Below are 22,011 nucleotides of genomic sequence, written 5' to 3'. Positions count from 1 at the left end.
CTCTGTCAGGGCACAGTCGTTACCAGTGCCCCGACACCGGGCCGCTATGCCACCCGAGTCCGGGCCGGTAACACTGCCTCGCTGCCCCACCGAGGGTACACTGGTGCTCCGTATGACCCCGTTGGTACACTCCCTGGGAGCGTGGCTTCATGACCATCAGGCTCGGCTACGTGATTCAGTTCGTGCGAGCTCCTCCCCGCTTCCGGGGTGTCCGGTTCACCATGGTGGGGCCCAATGCCCCAGTCATGTGTGCGGAGATCGCTACCCTACTGGCGAAGGGCGCGATCAAGCTCGTCCCTCCAGCCGAGATGAAGTCTGGCTTCTACAGCCCTTACTTCATTGTACCGAAGAAATCCGGTGTGTTACGGCCAATCCTGGACCTTCGCGTCCTGAACCGATCCCTTCACAGGCTTCTGTTCGGGATGTTGACTGCGAAACGCCTTTTGAATGAGTTCGTCCATGCGATTGGTTTGCAGCGGTCGACCTGAAGGACGCGTACTTCCATGTGTCCATCCTTCCAGACACAGACCATTCCTGCGGTTTGCGTTCGAGGGGTGGGCATATCAGTATGCTGTACTCCCATTCGGGCTAGCTCTGTCCCCTCGCGTCTAATCTTCACGAAGATTGTTGAGGCAGCCCTTGCGCCACTCAGGCAGCTAGGGGTTCGCGTCCTGAACAATCTCGACGACTGGCTCATACTGGCTAAAAAAAAAAATAATAAAGAGGCAGCTTGTGTTTTATGACATATTAGTTTTATTGTAGCCTATACCAGGGGTTTTCAAATCCATTCCTGGAGCCTCCCCAGCACTGCACATTTTGGATGTCTCCCTTATTAGTGTCTTATTTAACACAGGTGTATTAACTCACCAGCTGATTAGTTTAGTACTCCATGAGCTGAGCTGGGTGTGTCCAATAAGGGAGATATCCAAAATGTGCAGTGCTGGGGAGGCTCCAGGAATGGTTTTGAAAACCCCTGGCCTATACGTTTCTCAATACCAAGTATGCGAACTTCTGACTTGCGTCCGTGTAATTCCGACTTGCCAAGTTCGACTGGAGAACGAACAATCGAGGGCGGCAGGACACAATTAAGTTAAGGCTGATCTGATAACGGCAGCGTTCTTCATAGTGTCACTCAAAGTGTAGGCCTATAGGCTATGTATTTTAGGCTACAATAAAACGAAATATATGATAAAACACCACTCTGCCTAGCTCTTTTCGTTTTCATAAAAAAAAGAAAAGAAAAAAAAGAAATGAAACATGCAGCTACACAAATCTAGTGCAGGCAATGCATTATCTTCACTGCATGTATACCGGTATAACAAAACGAAATATAAAAAACCCTGCCTCTTTTCGTTTACATTTAGAGAAAAATATTCTACAACGGGTAAGCTAAAAAAAATAAAAAAACGTTTGGCTTCACTCTGCCATAAGCCAAAACGATCTTTCAGGGAACAAATTATAGAATAAATAGACCAAAGATCGCCCGTTAGATCTACACAAGGCAAATTATATCTCATGTTTAACCACCAGAGACATCTGGGGTCTAGAAGGTCTAGCCGAGAAAAGGCTGCTCTCGGGGGGTTAACGAACGCTGATCACCCACTGGACCGACTGGATCTCACAACTCCGAAAACGCCAGATAGGCCTCGTTATAAATAACCCACATATTTGAGCATTGAACAACTATATTCTTGCCTGAAAAAGTCTTAAAGCTACATTTTGTGACACATTAACTGTAGTATTTTTTTAATTGTGCGAGTTTTCTCGTCTGCTTTTGACGTTTGCTGGTCGGTGCAAGATGCATTATTGGATACCAGTCTGTCTGAAGTCCACAAGTCCACATCCGGGGATCTAAACTGTCCTTGGCTATATGTGAACTTTGAGTTGGATTTGGAACAGTAGGCTACTTGACCAGCGAATGATGGCGTTTCACAATTGAGATTGATGACGATTCATCCCTTCCTCTGGAGTTCGTTCTACCGAGTCGAACTTGGCTGAACTACCAAGGACACAAGTCAGAAGTTCGCGTACTTGGTATTGAGAAACGGCCAAGATCCCCAGTTGTTCCGTAACACCTGTTCAGCGTGTTCACAGGTCGTAGCTTACGTTGGAACTTTTTACTTTCGATTTCAGGGTGCGGCCGAAGAAACAATCAGGATGGGCAAGAATTAAGTTAATTGTAAACATTAAGAGCTAAATATGCTTTATTTCGTCTTTTAAGATGCTTAAACTTTATCGAAATAAAATAGCTACACAGTGTATTGCCTACTCGATCATAACTCAGATATAACTTGCTGTATTTTCTCACATGCAATTTAAAATCTGAAAATGTGTGCTATAGGTGTTCGGTATTTTTGGATATTATGTTATGTTGTGCTTGGTTTTGTCTAGACCCGGTCCCACGGCAGTACTGGCTAAGGAGCGGAGACGGCCTAAGTAAGTGCCAAATCATGAAAACAATCGCATAACTTCGAAATGATGAATGAGAATGATGACGAATTGTAGTACACACAGAAAAATAGGGTGTCAAAATTGTACCTTTAGCTTGTCGCTGGGGCAGTACCCTTAAAAGGACATCTTTGTACCTGTTTTACTCCTAAAAGGTGCATATTAATACCTTTGAGTACAAATGCATACCTTAAGGTACTACTATGAACCTTTTTGTGATGAAAATGGTACAACATTGTTCTTTTTAGGGTACTGCCCCAGCGACAAGGTACAATTTTGACACCCTATTTTTCTGTGTGTAGAACGCTTTAAGAAAATTATTTTGAATAGACTGACCTTAATCACAACGATCTGTCGTCTGTTATTTTTTTGTTTTTGTTTTTTTCAGAAAGACAGCCACTGAGAAGGGAGGAACTTCCTAACAGTAAGTTAATTCTACCTTCTACCCATTCCAGAGATTGTCTTTTCTTTTATACATCTGGTGTAAGTTTTATGTTTTGGCATTACTCTGCAAGTATACCTCTCAAATGTTTTTGGACGGTAAGATTTTAAAAATGTTTTTAAAAGAAGTCTCTTCTGCTCACCTCAGGCTGGATTTATGTTATTGAATATACAAAAAAGATTCAATATTGTAAAATATTATAAAAAATGTAAATTAACTGTTTATCTGTTTTAATAGAAAAACAGAGGAGAAGCGCAATGGTCAGTGAAGAAGAACGAGCTGCAGGTATTGTTTTTGAAATATTCTGTATTGCTTAGCATATTAAGTGCTATAAAGAGGTTACATTTCGACTTTGCACTTATCTGCACATAATTATACTGTTATTGTATTTAAACTTTAACCACGGCTGTTTGAATTTTTATTTCTGGCCTTTAGCACAGGTAGTGATTCATACTTTCGTATCGATACGAGCCATTAGCAGGCTGTTGCCTTGAATAACTTCTTAAACTCCAGGACCATTTTTTGGGGGGGATTTCCACCTGGATTTGGCCTACCTAAATTGAAAAGCTTCCCATACACACATACAGTTATCTAAGTTCAAAATTTGTGTGTCCTTTTACAGGAAACCCTTTGAAGTTTCATAAAACACTGCTAAAAGTGATACATATGTACCTGTAAGATTTTACTTGGTGCCCCTTGTATCAAGGTTTTTATATGCTGGTTGTGTTTTTATAATTTAAAAACACACACACACACACACACACACACACACACACACACACACACACACACACACACACACACACACACACACACACACACACACACACACACACACACACACACACACACACACACACACGTCTGGTTCATTATCTTTGTGGGGACTCTCCATAGACGTAATGGTTTTTATACTTTGTTTCTATCCCCCTACACTGCCCCTGCCCCTAAACCTACCCATCACAGGAAACATTCTGCAATTTTACTTTCTCAAAAAAACTCATCCTGTATGATTCATAAGCCTTTTGAAAAGTGGGGACCGCTGGCTGGTGAACTCATGTTTTACTATCCTTATGGGGACATTTGGTCGCCACAATGTAATAAAAACAAGGACAAACACACACACACATACACACATATACACAAAAATGTGTGTATATGTATGTATATCCTCCACTAAATTATGCATGCTCATGTTTTCACCATGAATTAAACTTTTTAAGAAATGTTTATATTAAGTGTGCATTTTATTTTTTTGTTTAGCTATTTTAGATAAACCTGTATATACAATATCATTACTAATTTCAGAAAATAAATTTAAAAACGCCATATATCCCCTTACAACTGCACAACTGAGTAAAACATTATGCTGTTAAAAAATAATATATGTGTATAAACAATTTTAAACAAATTTTAAGGTAAAAATAACCGGAATTAATTAGCAAACATTCATATTTAGATAATGCATTTAGATAGTTCATTCATTCATAGTTCATGACACATTGGCCATCCGTCATAAATAATTAGGCAAGTTTCACTGTCGAGCGCGAGCAAACAAGCACATTAAAAAGCAATCCTGTCTGTTAGATGCGCGAGAGGCGACGCGATAACAAATTCATTAAACTGATCGCGCGTTCAATATCGGACTTGCTGGGCAGAAGGAGATTGATGCGGTGGTCTGGGAAGAGTCTGGGGATTTGTTTAAGGTTTTTTTTGGTAATATTTCGAATTAATATTAATAAAAAAGTAGCAGTAATAAAACCGGAAAAATCACTCATTTTGGCTCCCCTAACATTTGCCTATTCTGCCTATACCACGGGCCGGCCCTGGTGTCAGCGCTGGCACGGAAGCCTCAGCGGTAGGGCTGTAGTTATCGAATATTTTAGTATGCGAGTATTCTACCAATTTTTCCATTGAGTAATCGGATAATAAGTACTTTTTCTTTATTAAAGAGAAATACTTAATGTATGAGAGAAAATAAGACAGATATCTTAAAATTAACAACTAATTCATTCATCATTCATAAGACAGGTAAAAACATTTTTTTAGGATTCTTTTATAAATAAAAAACTCAAAAGAACAGAATTTATCTGAAATAGAAAGTTTTTTGAAAATAAATCACAAACCAGAGTGGATATATATATATATATATATATATATATATATATATATATATATATATATATATATATATATATATATATATATATATATATATATATATTAGGGCCGGGACTCGATTAAAAAAATTAATCTAATTAATTAGAGGCTTTGTAATTAATTAATCGAAATTAATCGCATTTTAATCGCATATAAATATTTTACCTGAGAACAATGAGAAGTAATTTTTTACATGTATTTTTAGTATACCATTGAATAATGACTGAATACATAAGCTTAATCAACAAAATATTGTTTATTTATTTCAGTCCAGCAGACCATCAGTGCAATGTTTGCCATTAAGTGTAGCAAAAGCATATTTGTGATATTTGAGGCTCGATGTGCTGCGGTGATACGCTAATTCCTTGTTGTATAGCGGGGTGTCCAATCCTGCTCCTGGAGGGCCACTGTTCTGCTGAGTTTAGCTCTAACCCCAATTAAACACACCTGTACCAACTCATTAAGGTCTTATTAGGCATACTAGAAACTTTAGCAGTGTATTGAGGCAAGCTGGAGCTAAAATCTGCAGGACGTCAGTGGCCCTCCAGGACCGACTTTGGATACCCCTGTATAGCTTGCACACAACCATGCTCTTGTCGACGCTTCCATCATTTCGTTTTTTAAAACTAAATTTCCCATCCACGGGGCCAAGCAAAGCGGTCTCATCAGCTTCTTCGTTCATGTTCACTATGGTTTGTTGTTTTCATGGTTGTTGTCGTGACTCATGCTCATCATGAGCGCTAGTTGGTGTTCCAGTATAATCGGTCCGTCAAAACTCATTCATTGATAAACGTTCCGCGGGGCAAAAATAAGTGCGATTAATTTTTTTTTTTTTTGCGTAATTAATTAACGCGTTAAAGTCCCGTAGTTAATTAATCTTAATTAACGCGTTAAAGTCCCGGCCCTAATATATATATATATATATATATATATATATATATATATATATATTAGGGATGCAACAATACAGTTAGTCCACAGTTCAATACATACCTCGGTTTTTAATCACAATTTTTTTCAGTTCAGTTCGTTTTTTTTTTTTTTTTTTTTTTTGCTATTATATTCTTAGCTGACAGGAACAGAAAGATTTTACTTAAAATACTTGAAAACACTTACTTAAACTTAAAACTTTACCTTATAAAAAAACCCTTGTACACATTCCCAGTGTATTGTATAATATAAAACAAAAAATCAAACTCTTCCTCCTCTATTTTTCTCTTTTCCCTCCCTATTTTGGAGAGCGCCTTGAAATACATTTAGATAAACAAGTGTAAAAGACTCATTTTATGAGGTATTGATATCAAATTTGAAATTGGGTTTGGTAAGGCGTCAGACTGTTATCCCATTGTGTTTTCCAGCTAATAGCTACCAGCTATTGTTATCTGCAGGCATCTTCTTACAAAAAAAAAAGTAGGCGGAATTTTTTTTTTTTTTTCATTTTTCAGTGAGTTCAAAATTATATTACTCAATACCAGTAAGACTTACAGTGATTTTGACAGTTTAGGAACAAACCTCACCTTTTAAAAGAGACTAAAATCCATGCATATCCTCCACATGGTTCAAGCACAGCATGCAATTTATTTTGGGTATGCCTTTTTTCAGGCGTTTTAGGCAAAATTTAAAGGAATGCTAAGGGGCTAAAATGTAGACTGAATGACACTTTAAGCAGAACATCTCAAATGGAGATTGATAAAATGCAGCTTACTTGTTTATTGGTGTTTTCAGATCGTCCGCGCGCACGCGAGAGAGAGAGAGAGAGCTTGCGTGCATATGGTTGCCAGATTGGACATGTTAAGGTAAAACACCGGAGAGTATACGAGTTTATTTTCACAGAAAAGCTGTGTTTGGGGGATTTGATTACTGAAATCTGGCAACCGAGAGCACGCAAGCTCTTTCTCGCGAGCGGATGATCTGAAAACACCAATAAACACCAATTCTGTAATCTGAATTTACGGCGTCAATGACTTTGTCCTGCACTCAGAGATGCTGCACCGGTGGAAAATGCGTCATATATTTACAGCTCCGTGTACGTAACAGAGAACGCATCACTTACGCCAAAAACGGTATCCACTAAAAATTGCGTAGTACGTTCCTACCATATGTATTAAGTATTTTACATAATCCTAAATATATCAAATACAGCTGTATATAATACTGAAACCCATATCAGTAAAGAATTCACATCAACTGTATTGCTGCGTTTCCCTGTAAGCACTTTTATTACTGAAATGCTGGAAAGTATTTACAAGAATAAAAATTCATCACCGCTCAAAAGAGAAAGAAAAAACAACAACAAGTAAACATTTGAAATGAGGCCTTATTATGGCAATAATTAATGTTATATAGGTTAAATTTGCAGCATTGTATTAACTTATTTCCAGTCATTTCCACATATATATTTTTTAAACAGATTAAATAATTAATATTTTCCTATTATTAAATTAAATTAAATTAGATTTTATTCTTATTATTCCAAGCATATGAAATTTTCAATCAGTCATTCGACTGGCCACGTGAGCAGTGTTCCCAGTTGCGCAGGATCACAAAACTCACTCCTCCACTGTGAATAAATCGCCATCCGAATGCAAGAGTTTTATCACTCAGGTGGCATGCAAATGTATTTTTACGGACATCCGCATGAGAAACAATTACCGTCCGAATATGGCTTAAGCCTGTGGCTGAAGTCAGTTGTAGTTCTTGTGTTTCTCTTTCCTTTAGTGATTCTGCTCATTATCATCAGGTGTTCATCATCAATGCTCAATCATCACTTAATTAATCACTTAAGTATCTCATTAACTCATTAACCATATGAACACCGAGCAGTGTTACTTCAACAAAGGGAATTTTTTGACAATATTTTGCCTGTAAAACTTTAAAGAAATGCAAGGCAAGTTTTTACTGGTCTGTTTCTAATACATTGTTGACATGTAAACATACCCTTACTGAATATGAAGTCTTAACTATTATTTTTAAAGATCTTTTTAGTCGATGATTTTTCAGTGTTTTTATCTTTAAAAAAATGTTGTGTGTGTTTTTCAGTGTGTAGTCTGAGGATTGTTTTTCTGGGAAAGAATGTATCAGAAAACAGTCGAGTGAGAAACGTAATCCTGGGAATTAATTTGCATGAGACTGAAGAACCTACATCTTCACAGCAGCATACAATATTCCAAATTGGTGGAATGGTGAAGGACAGACACGTCATGGTCATTAACACTCTTCATCTGCTGAATCCAAACATCTATGATCATCAGATCACACAGACAGTGAGAGAGTGTGTGAATCTGTCTGCTCCAGGACCTCATGTGTTCATAATCGTACTGCAGTCTAATGACTTCACTGAGGAGGACACGAGAAGAGTCAAATATGTGCTGAAACAATTCAGCGAAGAAGCAATTAAACGCACCATAGTGCTCACGACTGATACACATGCAGGTTCTGTAAAGAAGAATACAGCTATTCATGAGCTGATAGAGGAGTGTGGAGGAGAACATCTGCAGTTCAATGAAAGAAAACCAGAATGGCAATCAGAGATATTCAAGACAGTTGACAAGATACTCAAGAGACACAAGGAAGAATATCTCACATGTGAGATATATGAAGATGTTATAGGAACATCAGTGGACATAGAGCCGAGCAGATCTGATCATTCTTTCAGATCAGATGAAGAACATGAGGAAAGTTCTCAACACAAAGATTATGGAAAACGCAAAGTGAGAACTGAAGGTATTGTTTTATTTTTTCCAAATTTTGAAGTTCTCAGAATTTATCTTCAATTAAATTATATTCATGTAAATTTAAATACGAAAAAAAAAAAGAAAAAAAAAAAAAGAAAAACGTTCCAACGCAATCCGGGCTTATTGGAAAAATTTACCTCTAGCTACATTTTTGCAAACTCAAGAAAACAAACCAGTCAATTTTATATTTGTTTTCAAATATTAGAAAATATACATGTTTATAAATAAAAATAGGTAAATAAATATGATAATAGGAAAATAAATAACAGAATAAACGACTTGGGGGAAAAAAAGAGATTCATGTGTACAGTGTGGTCATTGAAAATGTGTTCTGATAAATATTCCTCACAGAAAATAAGCCAAGGCCACTGAGTCTCAGTTTGAAAAAATAATTAATCATGTAATTTTTCTTTTGATAAAAAATGAAAACGGGTCCAGCAGACCTGAACACCATGGGTTAATTTTAAATTAACTTGTTTAAAGGGGGTCAAACACAGTATTAGTATGGTGTTCCTAATAATCCTTTAAACATTTATTTAAATGAATAAAGGCCAAATTACAGACAATTTTTGTTATTAACAGATTTGTGCATTTGTATTTTTATTAAATGTGTTCATAGACTAAATACCATAAAGCTATTCTTGATATAGAAACAATATTTTTTACTTTTCACCATGTAGTGAAGTGCCATGTGTGCATAAAACAATGCTCTTATTTAGTATTTTTGTAGTGTATTTTTGTTTTTTTGCAGTGTGGTTTTACCTTTGGTTATCTAAATAGAGTACTCGTTTATTTAAATAAGAATACATTTCTAACTCAGTTATTATATTTTAATTTCTTTTTTTTTCTTTTTTTTTTTTTAAATCATATGGCTTCATTTGTGAAAAAACATATCACTTCATGGTTGTTTAAATGTATTTATTTTTATTTCATTTATTTTTTACAGCCAGTATAAGAGAACAAAGTCCATTGGGAAATCGCCCCAACAGTAAGTAGACAGTTCTGCTGATTTGACCCAATAATTAAAATGGATAAATGTATGTGTATATACTTATGTATATAGGTGCTGTCAAAATCAGTGGATTCAAAACAAATAATAATTCATTGGACATGTTCTGTATTTAATTACTGTTAATTGCACCTAGCATTTAGCCTGACAAGCCAGACCCACATCAAGATGTTTGGTCTGGAAACTCACCATTGACAATCTCAATCCGACAGGCGGATAAACGGTTGTCTTTCAAACTCCCTCTGCACGCGATAGGATAGCGCTACACCAACCAGAGCAACGAAGGTGAAGCAGAGCTCGCTGACAGATTAAACATTCACCGTATCCGGTCGGCTAAACTCTGAACACATCTTCCCTTTTTAAGAATGACTTCAGTGCCGTTCTTTGTTCTTTTCTCAGAGAAAAGCTTAACTCCAAGTCTTCCAGAGTCGCGGTCAAAGCTGATTCGAAAGACCGCCGCCGTTCGCCAGTTTCTGTGTTTACTAGAAGCACGCAAACGCAACTTTGCTGTCGTCATTATGGCCCCGCCCGCCGACTCTATACATGATGTGATTGGCCCGTCCAGAGTGAGAGGAATACAGATCAGATAGGAATTGAGAGTTGCTAGACGACACTTGCAGGCAAATTAAATTTGCTGCCGCTAGGGTGCGTCTAGATTTCTAGGCTACCTAGCATTAACATTTTTAGAACATTTGTATATTATCATTTTACATTGAATCTGATTAAGAAGAAACAACATAAATATGATTCATTTTAAATATATGTTTAATTCAATATTTTATACAAATAACAATGAATGAAGTCCAGTATCACAGATAGCAATATTGATGTCTTTATTAAATGGAGTTTTCCGCTCAATTTTAGTCATTCAACAGTACAGTATAATTGAAAGCCATTATTTTAAACATTTATTTGGCTTTTTTATTTTAAGTGAATTTAAAACAATAACAATTATATATAATTAATATAATTAGGGCTCAACACAAAGGATTATTTTCTACTAGCCCAGTCAGTCCGATTAAAATTTTTACTTACTTTTACTTGTTTTTCAGGTGGAATGGTGTTTTTCAGTAATATTTTGAGCAGTGAGCAGCAAGTCATAATTTCGGCCTTTAAATCTCATAATTTCAACATATGTCATGAATGATGTCAACTTTAGTGTATCATCATTTAAATGTTTTATGAATCGGTTGAATGGGCTTTAGATATAATCCCTCTATTACTAACTAAGCATTTGTTAGCACAACATACTTTTTCTGTTTCACTTTGCTTGCTTTTTTTAAGGCAATCGGTTAGCATGCTTTTTTAAGTAAGTCTAATTAATTCGATTTAACAGTGCACCCTTTATGTCTATTTGTGGATTTTGCAAATATTTACCAAATGAAAAGTAGTAAGAAGAGCTTATGCCTAAACTTCATAATAAAGGGTAAAGTTTTACTACAGGCTTTTAAATGTGTCTGAATCAGTGTTGGAGTGAATGAGATAATTAAGGAAGTGTACAGTACCAATGTGTTATAGCAGGGATTTAACACTTATGCTGCCTGGAGGCCCCTTAATGATCTCATTAACTCTAACACTGCTTCAGTGTTACTTTTAACACCCTGTAGTATGCACACATATATACACCGAAGAGTGTTAATATAAAGGCATCTTTACACAGCAAATGTGGCACAGAAACCGAATCTGAAGCAGCATAAAATCACAAAAATGTGCATTTACACAGACCGTTTAATGCTTCTCTTCTCTCGGCATTAATGTATTTACACAGGAATTAAAATAGCAGGAAACGATGCTTTGAACATTACTAATTTAAAACTACAGTTTTTTTTTGTTATAAATTAATTTAAAACAAATAATGAAATAATATATAAAAATACATAATTTTAAATAAATTTGTTCTGTGCTTTTGATGTTTGTCATAATTCTGTGGGCTTACTGTAATTCTGTAATTCTTCTATTGTAGGCTACGGTATAGTTCTTTTTATATTTCTTAATAAAATTGTGCCTGATTGAACAAATGCTATAAAGAAATTATATATTATTACGGGTAGATCACTGCAGGACTAAAAATGGTCCGAACAGAAAGTCACTTTGGAGCAGTAAAAACAAGCGTTCAGGGGCGTCGCACCCGTGGGGGATACACCCGAACTTTTCCCGGTGACAGGGTTCAACACCCGCTCTTTTTCTGCAGTTAACCGGCCCATGAGTTTCCCGTGAATGCTTTTGCTGGGGTTAGGGCCTTAAATTCGAGCACATGAATAAAACTAGGACAGGGACAAATAATTATGAATATTATCGAATTTACTGCAAATGCAGATAACAAACGTAATATTGCACTTTTGTCAACCAGAAATGCACTTGACAACAAAGCACTGATTTTGAGCAAGGATGCAGTAAAGTAAAATTACTGCTTACTGTCATAATTTACTCACTCTCATTTCCTTGCAAGCCTGTATGACTTTCTCTCTTCCCTGAAACACAAAAGAAGATATTTTGAAGAATGTTGGCAACCAAGCCATTTTGTTTAGGATACCATTGAATATTATATGGACAAAAAACAAACAAACAAAAAAAACAGTTAATTCATTTTTTTTTTTTTTTTGGTTGTGTGTGTGTGTGTACAGAAATAAATTGATTTAGGTTTGGAATGACATTAGCGTGAGTAAATTTTATTTTATTTATTTATTTATTTATTTATTTATTTATTTAATAATTTATTTGATAGGGACAGATACCACCAACATAGATCATTTAAACTAAACAATCTGATGTCTGTATCACAGTGTATATAGCCAAAGGCTAATTTGCAACACTTGTCCCTAGAAGGGCCTTTATACAATCAAATACAATAAATACAAAAAAGTATCTAAAAACTGATTCATACATTAATAAAACTCAAACAATTATACTCTATAACTTCCAAACATACAAAATATAATCATGATATTATAAGTGAGTACAAGTCTGATTTATCTTTAACCATGTCTTAAGTCTGGAAGAAAACATTTTAAAATCAGGAATAGTTTTTATATCAGGTGGCAATAAATTCCAGAGTTTAGAGCTTCTAACAGAGAAAGCTGTCTGACCAAAACTAGTCCTGCAGTATGGAATTTTACAATCATGGTGTGTATTACTTCTCGTAACTCTACTGCTGTTCAGTTTCTCCACATATTTACTTAACGGTTCAGGCGTTAAATGATTAATACATTTATACAATAATTTAAAAAAACTAAAATTAATAAAACTATCAAAACTCATTAAATTATATTTTTTAAGAATAGCACAGTGATGATATCGAATCGGTTTTTTGTCCATGATTTTAATTGCACGATTATATAATGAACCTAAACTTTTAATTACAGTAGGAGCAGCCTGTGCCCATGCTGTTACGCAATATGATATATGAGAAAATACCATAGCGTGCATGTACAACAGTGCTGCCTGGTTTGGGATGTAATTTCTAATTAATTTAAAACACTTAAGGTTATTTTGTATTGTTCTTGAAATTTTCTTTATATGTTTTTTAAATGTAAGCTGAGAATCTAAAACCAATCCAAGATATTTAAAATCTGTAACAGAATCAATTTTTCCATTTTGTAAATTAATAATAAAATTTCCTTTTAAATCATGTTTCCTGAAAAACACATAGAAACTGTTTTAGAAACATTTAAGACTAACTGATTTTGACTAAGCCACTGTTGAATAGGAGACATACATACAGACAATGCCTCTGCAGCCTGTTTAGGCGACTTAGCAGCGATGTAAAAAACTGCATCATCTGCATAAAGTTGACAGCTGGCCCCTGCGCAGTGCATAGGTAAGTCATTTATAAAGAGACTGAACAGCAGCGGTCCAAGTATAGAGCCTTGCGGAATACCGATTTTCATATTTGAAAATGCTGATATATCTTGATCTATTCTAACACCCTGTGCTCTAGACTGAAGATACGAAGTAAACCACATAACTGCCTCAGTAGAAAAATTAAAACCTAACATTTTAGATAAAAGTAAGCCATGATTGACCGTATCAAAGGCCTTTTTGAGGTCAATGAAGACAGCACCCACCACCATACCCTTATCTAGTGATTTTTTAATATTTTCAATTAGACAGCAGTTTGCCATTTCAGTTGAGTACCCTGGTCTGAAGCCAAACTGCTGTGGGTGGAGGAGCTGTCTGGATTCTAGATAGTCAATCAATTGAGCTGCTACAACTTTTTCGATAATTTTAGATATAACTGGTAAAATTGATATAGGACGATAATTGCACATAGAATCTTGACTTCCTGTTTTGAATACTGGGATGATTACTGCTTTTTTCCATGCACTCGGGAATGTACAGGTTCTTATAGACAAATTAACAAGATGTGTCAATGGTTTGACAAGAACATCTCTATATTTTTTAAGAAAACTACTATTCATATTATAAATGTCATTAGATTTTGAATTAGAAAGTTTATTTATTATATCAATAACTTTTATTTCTTGAGTCTCTTTAATACAAAAACAATCTGTTGAAACAACTTTCACAGTAGAGATCTGGCTTTCTACATGTTGAAAACCTTGTGTCAATTCTTCAACTGATTGTAAAAAGTATGTATTAAACTCATTTGCCATAGCAGCACTATTAGTTATGATATTACCATTAATGCTAAGTTCTGTAATTCTTTTATTTTTATTAGATTTGTTAGTCATATTATTTAAATGCTTCCATAATAAATTACTGTTACCTTTAGCATTATCAATTAGTTGTGTATAGTATGTAGCTTTTGCTTCAGCAGCTCAAGTACAACTTTATTTCTTAGACTTTTGTAAATCAAAAAATCAATATTAAGTTTTGTGCGTAATGATAATTTTAAAGCCAAATCTCTCTTTTTCATAAGTTTATGTATTTCATTATTAATCCACGGTATAGTTTTTTTTTTTGTCTAGTTTTTATTCGCTTTGTAAATTTTTGTGTTATTCCTGTAATCACGGCATTACAGCACTCCTCCACATCCTCCAGAGCCGTAATCTGTTCCCAGTTTATATTATAAAATTCACTTTCAAATTGTACAATTTTAGATTTTGGGATAATGTTTTTTAGTTTTTCACAGTCAGGTTTACCAAAATACTGCAAACGGTTTCTGGTCAGTTTCCTAACAGTTAGGATCATGTTATGGTCCGAAAGTCCTGTAATAAGATTATAAGTCCGTGTTATACGTTCAGACTTATTAGTAAATGTAAGATCAATAAGGGTCCTAGTCTGTCGAGTTATCCTTGTAGGTCCTACAATCATTTGTTGATAATTGAATTTTGTAAAGGATGCTTTTAATTTTTGTTTACAGCTTTTATCAGACCAATTAATATTAAAATCACCATACCTTATTGTCTCTCTATACGAGTCTAATTGTTTCAATACATGGCTCAATTCATCATAAAAAATACTATTATGAGAGGGTGGATTGTAAAGAACAACAATATTAAAATACATAGTAGGTGATAAAACTACATTCAGGGCTAGACATTCTAAAGTAGTACTCAATACAATTTCATTACACTTAAATTTCTCTTTAATATATATTAATACTCCTCCTCCCTTACCAATGTTCCTATCCTTTCTAAAACACTGGTATCCGGCAATATCCAACATGGTGGTCGGTATAGTACAGTGAAGCCAAGATTCTGTCAGACAAAGATAATCTAAATTCGAGTCCAAAAGAAGTGCAGAAACCTGATCCCTTTTGGGGATGAGGCTGCGTATATTTAGATGTCCCCCAAGTATTCCCTTTGGCTTACTCTTAGCGTCCCAGAGAACACGGGCATGATTCACAGTCTGAAAAAATAAATGTTGCTTCTGTTTTTGTGCTGCACAAAAACAGCACAAATATGGTCACATTGGGTTGAACTACCCCTTTAAAAACAATCATATTTTTCAAGAGTAAACACTTATGTAAGTATTAATGTAAGTAATAATAGCAAAATTTTTAATAAATATGTTTCTTCCAAAACACCCTATTTCTTCACTGTAACATACATTGTGGCTGTGCTAAAGTGAAATGTTTGTAGTGTAGCCTATTGCTGTTTTCCACTTTACCTGGTCATGCATTTTAAATAATATAATAATAATAAACTTTATTTTATATAGCGCCTTTAAATGTTACATCTCAAAGCACTTTACATAAAAATACACATAACATTACAGGCAGTAAAAATAAAATAAAAATAAATAAATAAAAAAGACAGCAACAAAGTAGACAAATGAATCACATAAAAGCTATCCTAAAATAATATGTTTTGAGTGATGATTTAAAAACACTAAGGGATTCTGCATTCCTAATCTCAGAGGGCAGGGAATTCAACAACTTAGGAGCCAATGAAGAAAAAGCCTGATCACCCATAGTTTTCAACGTGTTGTTTGGACAGTTAAAAGACCAGTTAAAGACCAGTTAAGACCGTTAAAATAGGCTACTCGCGGTTGATTTCAGCTCGATTCACCACAGAACCTGTAATGTTCCCGTGCCATTCATCACTTTATAGAGCAGCAGAAAAGCAGCATACATTCGTCAGTGGCTGCCCTGTGCAGATATTCACCTTTTGCAGTTCCATGTGCCATGCACTCAAATAAAGTAATAATAAAAAATAAATAGAAAAAAGCACCTAATATGGCTTTAGTAACTAATAGTAACTTTCTCACTTTGGCCTGTCAATTCAGAAGACAAACCAATGGGCTGCTATCACTGCATGATGGGCCAGTCAGTGAAAAAAAACACAACTTGTAACAAAGTGCGTCAGACAACCGGGAAAATGCCGGGTATGCCAGATTACCAGTCCAGCCCTGTTCACAACTCACTGTCATTTTTTGCCATACAGATAGCCTACATGCAAGACATAATTATAATTACTTTTAAGTGTACTTTTATTTGTGTAAACTCACAATAACGACAAAGGCTGTGGATCCTGGGAACAGATTGTTTTACATGCACTTTATTCCAAACGCTGTCTTCATTAAAAAAATATTTTGTTGATTAAACGCAAAGTTTTTAATTTCAAAAGCATTTCTAAATTCTGTTTATATGTCAAACAAACTAAATTCCGAGCCAAAATAACGAAGTGGTAAAATCCAAGTGGTAAAAATCCAAACTTCGCAGTCTATTTTTAACAACATAACATGTAGGACAGCAGATGGCCTATATCAGCAAATATCAAATCTAATATCAAATATGGTTATCAAAGATGTTATTTTTGGAATCTAATATTCAAATGCACAATCACTGTGCTGCCAACTAGGTTAAGCATTTACCGTTTCTGAGGGGAAATGTTGCAGTGCGTTGATCTGTAAGTCTCTTCAAAGGAAGATTACAAACCGAGAACACTACAGTGGTTAGTAGTGATCGACCGATATATTGGATTCCCGATATTTTCTCAATTTCACAATTGAGATAACCTCAAATAAGATGTTATGAGATGATGATATGTATAGTTAATTTATAAAAACAGCCATATTAACAACAGGCAAATACATTTATAAAGTCTAATGTTTTCTAATGGAGAACGAGACTTGAGTCTATCAACTCCCCATAACTATGAGCATAAATATAAGCATTTAAATTCAGACTATTTATTGATGTAAATGTCTTTTGTTCTGTATGTAAGGGAGTGAAACTGCAAAAAAAAACCAAACAAAAAAACCTTGTGTTTAAAAAGCACAGTTCAGTGCTGTTGCGTTAATTGTAAAAAACAGAAATGACACAATAAGTAAATCAGTTCCATATATCGGTTATCGGCACATAAACGTCCAAATAATCGGTATCGCAATCAATAGTGGTTAGCTTGGCAATGTGAGTACAGGACTCTTTAACTTTAATTCCTAGATGGTTTGTCTCCTGCTTCTTGATTCTCGAATCTCGTGAGTGGACGCTGACAGGCAGTTGTCATGACAATGATGTAGTTTAAGTTTGCGTTCATTTACACTGAATCAAAACCGTTTCAGTGTCGCCTTTGATACTAGGGGCTGAGGTGGGCCAGACCCGGCATATTTTGAGTCTGCTTTTATGCGGCATTGCGTCTTTACACAGAATTTTGAGCAGATACAGAGCCGCTTTAGAGCCCCTTAACTCTGCTGTGTAAAGGTGCCTTAACACTGGGGATTTTGCTGTGCAGCACTGCACATTTTAAATGTGTCCTTCATCTAACTTACCTAATTCATCTCATCAGCTGCAAAAGACCAAGACCCGTAGTGGGTGTGTCCAATAAGGGAGACGTACAACATGTGCAGTGATAGGGGTCTACCAGTACAGGTTTGAAAACCCCTACTTTTTAGACAAATGTCTCTACATATGTTTTTCAGTGTCCCTGCATTTCTCTGGAAAACAGAAGCTGAACCTGGTCCTGTGTGGAAGTGATCTCAAGGTCTCTGTGTCAAAACTTTTGCGAGGGAAACCCATAAAACCTTCACATCACAGGGAGACCAGTGGACAGTGTGTGAAGAAAGAGGAGAGGATTCATGGGCGTCAGATCAGTCTGGTGGATCTTCCAGCTCTCAGTCAGCTCTCAGAAGAGGAAGTGAAGCGTCAGACTCTCCGCTGTGTGTCTCTCTGTGATCCTGGAGTTCATGCTTTCCTCATCATTGTTCCTGTTGGTCTACTGACTGATGAACATAAAGCAGAAATGGAGAAGATCCAGAAGATATTTGACTCCAAAAAGCACTTCATACTGCTGTTCACCTCAGATTTCACCGCTGATGGATTTGCTTCAGATTTTGTCAAATCCAGCCCATCATCTCAGAGGTTAATCAGTCTCTGTGGAGGTCAGTACAGAGTGATGGGGTTAAAGGAACCTGAAAACTCAACACAGATCCCAGAACTGCTGGAGTATATAGAGAAGATGAAGACCGAACCATATTCACTCCAGACATATGTGAAAGCTCAAGAGAACAGAGTCAGATGTGAACTGGAAGAACAACATAAGAAACAACTGAGTGAAATGGAGAGCAAAATGAAAAAGTTAGAGGAGAAAATTCAGTCAGAAGGTGAGCAGAGTTTTTTGTATTGTGCTTTTTTGTAAGAATTTGAAACCTCTCCAGTTGACTCAATTATCTGAACCTGCTTCCTCCCAATCCTTGTTTAATAAAACATAATTTAGGAATTACTCTCATTTACTAATTTTCTTAAACAAAATAAAGGACTACAAAAAAAGATGTTAATGTCAGACAGATTTTCGTATTAATTTCATTGACAAAACACACTATTTCATATGCTGCCCAATGCTGTCTTTCAAACAAACGTACCAACTGAATGCTATTAAAACAAATGCATAGTGAATATATCTTTATCTGTGCTATATATAAAATAGCTGTAAAGTGTAAAATTGAAAGACTCGTGTGAATTTGTAACACTTACAGATAAGGATATAACAGTAAAATTAAAGTTTTGCGCTGAGGCAACATATCACACATGAAACAGCACACACATTTGTCAAAGCACCTGATGGCAAGCCATGTTAAACATAATGCTAATGCATTATCTTCAAGCCTAAAATAAGGAATTCTCATGTTTTGGTCAGCTTGGGTCACATTCATATCCCACTAATAGATAATGACATTTGTTGTTTATGATTTTCATTATTGATTATTATATTATTGATTAGTTGTTACAGCCATAGTTGAAACCCACTGTGGATCCCACTGTGTCGGCCCAAATCCGGCCCACACCTGACACGTGTGGAATGATGATCTGGCCCACAGACTTCTGAAATTCATTGTATTTCATGGGGAAAAAAAATGACATTTTAAAAGTTAAATGCTCTCTTTATTCTCATCTAGGAAATGAAACGCAATCAGTGATATTGTTTTATGATTATAGTTACAGATTTTGTATGACTAAAACAATGAAGGATTGTTTGTTGTTTGTTATTAATACATTAATTCCTTCAATGCGATTTTCAGGTTCGGAATGTGATGCAGATGATCTGAAGCGTTTGAGGATTGTGCTGATCGGAAGGACAGGAAGTGGAAAGAGTGCAACAGGAAACACTATTCTGGGAAGAGAAGAGTTTGAGAGTGACTTAAGCGCAGATTCAGTGACGACTGTGTGTCAGAAAGCAGTTGGTGAAGCTGATGGTCGATCAGTAGCTGTTGTTGATACTCCAGGACTCTTTGACACGACACTGACAAATGAACACGTGGTGGAAGAAATAGTAAAATGTGTTTCAATGTCAGCACCTGGACCTCATGTGTTCATCATTGTGTTGAGTTTGGGAAGATTCACAAGAGAGGAGATGGACACAATGGATCTGATAAAGAAGATCTTTGGTCATAAAGCTTCTCAGTTCAGCATCGTTCTGTTCACTGGAGGAGACAAACTGAAGAAGTCCATAAAAAAGTATGTCAGTGAAAGTAAAAATGCAGAACTGAAGAAACTGATCACAGATTGTGGAAACAGATTCCTGGTTTTTAATAACACAGAAAATCAAGACAGAACTCAAGTGATTCAACTGTTAAAGATGATAGAAGAGGTGAAGAATAGTAATCAGGGTCGATACTTCACTAACAGCATGTTTGAGGAGGCAGAGATGTCCATTAAAAAGAGAATGGAGGAAATAATGAAGGAGAGAGAGAAAGAGATTCAGGAACAGAAAGAAGAATTGCAAGCCAAATATGATATGGAAATGAAAAACATGATGAAGAGACTTGAGGAAGAGAAACAAAAAGCAAATGAAGAGAGAAAACAGAGAGAACATGAGTTCAGAAAAAAAGAAGAAAATCTCATAAAAGACTTTAAAGAAAAAGAGAAAAGAGAACAGAAGAAACGTGAGATTGAAGCCCAGAGACAATTAGAAGAGGAAACCCAACAAAAAGCTGAATATGTTCAGAAAATAAAAGAGATGAGGAGAGAGATGGAACATCAGAGATCAATGTATGAAAAAGAGCAAAAAGAAAGAGAAGAAGAAGAGAGAAAGAGAGAAGAGAAATATGGACAAGATAAAGAAAAGATGAAAAATGAACAAGAACAAATAGCACAATTACTGAAGAAACAAGAAGAGGAAATAAAGAAGAGAGAATCTGAGAAGCTAAGGATGAATAAAGAAGAAGAGGAGGAGAGACAGAGATGGGAGGAAAAAATAAAAGAGGCTGAAAATGACAGAAAAGAGACTCAAGAGGAAATTAAACGACAGCAGAGAGAATGGGAAGATGAAAAGAAACGACAGATGAGAGAACGTGAGAAAGAAGAAATAAAGAGAAAAGAGAAACATGAGGAACAACTGAGAGAAAAGCAAGAAGAACTGGAGAAAATGAGAAAGAAAATTGAAAGAGAGAGAGAAGAAGAAAGACAGAAGATTGAGGAGGAGAGAGAGAAACAGAAAAGAGAGAGAGAAGAAAAAGAGAGAAAAAATGAAGACAAGAAAATAGAAATTGAAAGACATTATGAAAGATTGGAGCGAGAGAGAAAAGATGAATGGGAGAGAAGAAAACAAGAAGATGATGAAAGACGAGAAGAAGAGAGAAAGAGATGGAAGAAAATGATTGAAGATCTTAAACAGGAGCAAGAGAAAGAGAAAAAGAGAAGAGAAAAAGAGGATAAGGAGAGAAAAGTAAATGAAGAGAGAGAGAGAGATGAAATAAAAAGGGAATATGAAGAGAAAATAAAAGTCATGAAGAAGAAACATGAAGATGAAGCCAGAAAACAAGCAGAAGAACTGAGTGATTTCAGAGAGAGAAAGGAGCAGTACGTTCAGGAGCTCAAAGAGAAGCTGGATGATAAACAGAAACAACATGAACTACTGGAGAAACTCTATCAACACCTGCAGGACCAGAGAGAAAGAGAAATAAAAGAACTACAAGAGCAGAAAGACAAAGAAATAATAGAGCTGAAAAATAAGAAAGAAGAAATAAAAATGCAACAAGACCAGAAAGGAGAAGAAATAAAAGAACTACTTCAAGAAGTTGAAAACCTGAAGAATAAATCCCGCTGTGCCATTATGTGATTTTTAAAGCTTGAAGACCTTGTCCACCAACAACATCAATGCTTTTTTTAAAGGTGTCATGAACTGGCCTTTTTTATTTTTTTAATACTGTTGTCTGAGGTCAACAAATGACGTTTGTGTGGTTTTTACATTCAAAAACATCATAACTAGGCTATTTTCTACACTGGTTTTGAGGCTCTCTCCTGAACGCTGGGTTTTGATGGGCGTGTCACTGAAGACATGGAAGTAAACGCCCATGGCTAGGATTGGATAAGATTT

The 22,011-nt window shown here is 35.7% G+C and overlaps 1 protein-coding gene across 1 annotated transcript; it reads left to right on the top strand.

Moving 5' to 3' along the window:
* Nucleotides 1–3,128: 3,128 nt before the first annotated feature.
* LOC137048358 (GTPase IMAP family member 8-like) lies at nucleotides 3,129–21,753 on the top strand. The gene is made up of 5 exons (XM_067426495.1): nucleotides 3,129–3,175; nucleotides 8,090–8,760; nucleotides 12,177–12,192; nucleotides 18,128–18,799; nucleotides 19,715–21,753. The coding sequence occupies exons 1-5, from the start codon at nucleotides 3,148–3,150 to the stop codon at nucleotides 21,751–21,753; spliced, it is 3,426 nt and encodes a 1,141-aa protein (XP_067282596.1). The 5' UTR covers nucleotides 3,129–3,147.
* Nucleotides 21,754–22,011: the final 258 nt, after the last annotated feature.

Source organism: Pseudorasbora parva, chromosome 2, assembly GCF_024679245.1.
Source record: "Pseudorasbora parva isolate DD20220531a chromosome 2, ASM2467924v1, whole genome shotgun sequence".
Lineage (NCBI taxonomy): Eukaryota > Metazoa > Chordata > Actinopteri > Cypriniformes > Gobionidae > Pseudorasbora > Pseudorasbora parva.
The sequence above is the reverse complement of the archived record's forward strand: the minus strand, read 5'-3'. Positions and strand labels throughout refer to the sequence as shown.

Coding starts and splice junctions, on each gene's coding strand:
- LOC137048358 (XM_067426495.1), top strand. CDS start 3,148: ATGGTCAGTGAAGAAGAACGAGCTGCAG. Junction 3,176..8,089: donor TGAAGAAGAACGAGCTGCAG/GTATTGTTTTTG, acceptor TGTGTTTTTCAG/TGTGTAGTCTGAGGATTGTT. Junction 18,800..19,714: donor GGAGAAAATTCAGTCAGAAG/GTGAGCAGAGTT, acceptor TGCGATTTTCAG/GTTCGGAATGTGATGCAGAT.